The following is a 3479-nucleotide window of genomic DNA, read 5'->3' as shown; positions in this document are numbered from 1 at the left end:
TTAAACTCACTTAAAAATGTAAAAGTTTTTCATACTGTGTAAAGTTCTGTCATTAAAAACTTCCTCAATAATTTTAGCGTAACAAAACAGCTGTGTAATAAATGCTCTGTGCCCATTCTCGGTTTTTGAAGTGTGTTATCTTCACAATACTGTGTGAAGTCAGTTTCTAACACTGTTGTTGTTTGTTGGATTTATTCTCAATTTCTAAGTTTTTGGTTGGTACTTAAGGATAAAATGCTTGCATGAAAGACATGCATCTTTATATATTTTTTAAAAATCTCTTGGGGTCTGAAAAGTAAACACTGCAAGTCAAATGTCTGCCTATTTCCTGTATTTGTTTGTGCAGCTTGCCAGCTCCAAGAGAATATGGACAGAAGACCTGGAAATGAAGTTGAATGATAATAGTTGGATGACAGTGATGATAAAAATGAATACAGTAATAAGTGCAGATAGAAAGATAGTGAGAAAGAAAACGAAAAACATGTCTGTTGTGTGAAAAACATGAAAAACGTGTGTTGTTCTCCGTGTGTCATTCGAAACATGGCTGCTTTTCCAAATAATCACAGACTTCAAGGGCAGGCCTAAGGGAGCTTATTCTCCTTCCCATGAGTCTCTGCTCTTCAAGTTCTGTTTACAGAAAGACAAACATCTGCTTGTCTTCCTTTTACCCTTTCTCATGCTCACTAAAGGGAAGTCACGTTATCTCTGCAATTTTTGTGGATTTCTGTAAAGATTAACATATAATGCACATAAATAAGATTAACAGTAGTCTAGTCCTTTATTTAGCTCTTTATCTCAGGCTAATGTGTATGTCTGTCAGCCTGTTTTGTGAATATATAGAAGATCTTGTAACAGTGAAAAGAATAAAAAGTTGTAAAAACATCTTGTAACAACAGAACATTTTATAAAAAAATGTACAAAGTTTTCGTCTATTATTATTATTATTATTGTTGTTGTTATAATTATTATTAGTTTATTTTTTATTTAATTTATTTTTTGTGTGCATCTTCCTGATAAAAGTTGAGGCAATAACTGTGATATGTTCAGAAGTCCGGTCCTTCCTTCTTCAGGTTTTTGTAGTCTGTATTAATGGCCACAAACTAAAGAAGAGGGGGAAAAAGAAAACATGCAAAATTGTATGGCAAATGGAGACAGGCAGTAATGTTATATTGGCAACTTTCTTTCTTTCATTCAGTAAATATTTGACTCCTCTAAACGCTCTGCTTAACATCACAGACTGGCAAGGGTTCCTGCGGCATCTTTACACTGATGCTCCATCATGTCAACCAATGAGCATATCACATTGATGCATGCATGCAAATAAACAGCTGTCAATATATCCAGCCGAAAGATCAATGTATTAAGAGTATTTATTGACCAGCATTTAGTTTTCATTCTCTATTGTGTTGAAGAAGTGAGACTTACAGTCTACTGGGCAAGGAAGCCCAGCTCATGTGCTGCAATTCAGACCATCAGGGAATTAAGATCCAAAGGAAATACCAAAACATCCTGTTCTACACTGATGAAGCCACTTGGTTGCGTGGTGAAACATGGTGAAATTCTTAAACTTACAGATGAACCAAAATAAATTCTTTGAAATCAGCACATTTATGAACAATTCTCACACATCTATCAACAATAATCAGCTCCCCAGTTACCTAAAATGCAACTGTGACTAAGTGTTTGCAAATAGTAAGTTAGCTACAGGGCAGTTGCTGGAGGGGGGAAAGGTGACAATGATTATTGTGGCCCCTCTAACGTGACTTCAATGCAACTAAAATCTGCTTTTTTAATATACAATATATGTATATTATATATATGTGTATATATATATATATATATATATATATATATACACACACACACACATAATTAATATTAAACTGGTATTAGTACTAATAAATCTGAACTAGACAAATCATAACTGAGACGATTATTGTTTTTTTAAGAAGCATGGACTCTTTTTAACAGGCTGTTATGAAGCATTTTTACAATAATTAACATGTTTCTTTAAAAAAAAAAGGGTATACTTGTATAAAACTATATTTTGTGTAATAGTACCTTTATATCAAATTACAAAACAACAACAAAAATAATAATTAAAAATAAAATAAACACTTAACACTGCTGATATGATATCAACAGTGGGCTTATGTACCTTGTACTGGTAGCTTGGACTGAGCTTATTCCAGGGTTCAGGGTTGCTGCTTTTGTTCCAGCTGTTAAGAGTCAAAGATAAAACCATAAAATAAAACTAAACCACTATTTCTTTAGTATTAACTAACTAAATCTTATTAAACTGTTTATTATCTTCAGTGGCATTAATTTTTGATTTTCTCCTGTTACCATTTTCTTACAAAATGTTTTTTTTTTTTCTTGCCGTCACTCAATGAGTCAACACTGTCAGATACAAAAATATAATGCATTAAATGAATGAAGACTATGGGGTGACTTTGAGCTGACTTTCAGCTCCACTTGTTGAATTGTGAGTCAGTCAGATGAAAAAAAAAAAATGTGGCCTGACAACAAATGCAATAGCCGTTTTTATTTTTATGATGTTTACTGAAAAGTTAATTATCAAAAAAAAAAAAAAATTCTGACGTCACTTTTAATATGCTTTGCCCATTAATGTATTTTGTTTAATTGTAAAGTAATAATTTCCTTACGTGACATGAGGTCCTCTGGCAAGACGAAACAAATAAAGGAACGCTCCACCCATGCCCAGACAGATGAAGAAAAACTGTGGGATGAGCTGTGAAAGAATATATGATTTATAAATTGCTCTCTTATAAAGTGTTATAAAAATGAAAATAAAAAAAGTTCTTTGTATAGTTATATTAGATATTTGATAAGAATATTTGAAAGCTTTTTTTGTCTCTGTCACTGATCCAACTGTTCTATTTTCAAGTTTCAACTGTGTTTTATTTCAATGTTTTAAATCTTTGACATGCATTCACTGTAGATAGGCATATTGATTTAATACTACACTGTTACTCAGTGGCATCTTTTCAATTACTCAGAGGTTAAATAAAAAATACATTTAATCCCATGGAACATGCAATACTATTGTTTATATCTGCCTAATTAGATGATGCGGATTGATTTATTACATAAAATAAATCTTTTAGAAAACAGATTCAAAATACTCACTCCTGGGTGTTTCTTGACCTGATCTCGGACTTTCCGCAGCATCTTTACTGGAGATTTTAGAGCAGAACTGTGCGTGTCTGTGTGTGTTACAACTGCTATGAAGGGGAGGGGGAGGGGGAGGGGGAGGGGGTTGTGGGTGGAGGATGGACAGGAGGTTGCTCAAGGAAGGAGAGAGTAAGAGAGAGAAAAAGAGAGAGGAGATGATATAGAATCAGGGTAACACTTTAGAATACAGTTCTGTCATTAGTGATGACTACACAGGAATAAATGACTAATGCGCTGTTTACATTCTAATAACTGCTATTAACTAACAAGAAACTCTGATTAAC

At 33.2% G+C, this 3479-nt stretch overlaps 1 protein-coding gene across 1 annotated transcript; it reads right to left on the bottom strand.

The window, feature by feature from the left end:
* Window positions 1-710: 710 nt before the first annotated feature.
* On the bottom strand, window positions 711-3249 carry ndufa4l2a (NDUFA4 mitochondrial complex associated like 2a). The gene is made up of 4 exons (XM_051118433.1): window positions 3151-3249; window positions 2667-2752; window positions 2159-2219; window positions 711-1100 (listed from the first exon to the last, which is right to left on the bottom strand). The coding sequence occupies exons 1-4, from the start codon at window positions 3190-3192 to the stop codon at window positions 1044-1046; spliced, it is 246 nt and encodes an 81-aa protein (XP_050974390.1). The 5' UTR covers window positions 3193-3249; the 3' UTR covers window positions 711-1043.
* Between the last annotated feature and the right edge of the window lie 230 nt (window positions 3250-3479).

This window comes from Labeo rohita, chromosome 9 (assembly GCF_022985175.1).
Source record: "Labeo rohita strain BAU-BD-2019 chromosome 9, IGBB_LRoh.1.0, whole genome shotgun sequence".
Taxonomy (NCBI): Eukaryota; Metazoa; Chordata; class Actinopteri; order Cypriniformes; family Cyprinidae; genus Labeo; species Labeo rohita.
The sequence above is the reverse complement of the archived record's forward strand: the minus strand, read 5'-3'. Positions and strand labels throughout refer to the sequence as shown.

What these genes read in the sequence shown, in the direction of transcription:
- ndufa4l2a (XM_051118433.1), bottom strand. Translation starts at nt 3,192, where the DNA reads ATGCTGCGGAAAGTCCGAGATCAGGTCAAGAAACACCCAGGA. An exon ending in GCCAGAGGACCTCATGTCAC is followed by an intron (nt 2,220 to 2,666) that starts GTAAGGAAATTA and finishes GACTCTTAACAG; the next exon opens with CTGGAACAAAAGCAGCAACC. An exon ending in GTCCAAGCTACCAGTACAAG is followed by an intron (nt 1,101 to 2,158) that starts GTACATAAGCCC and finishes CCTCTTCTTTAG; the next exon opens with TTTGTGGCCATTAATACAGA.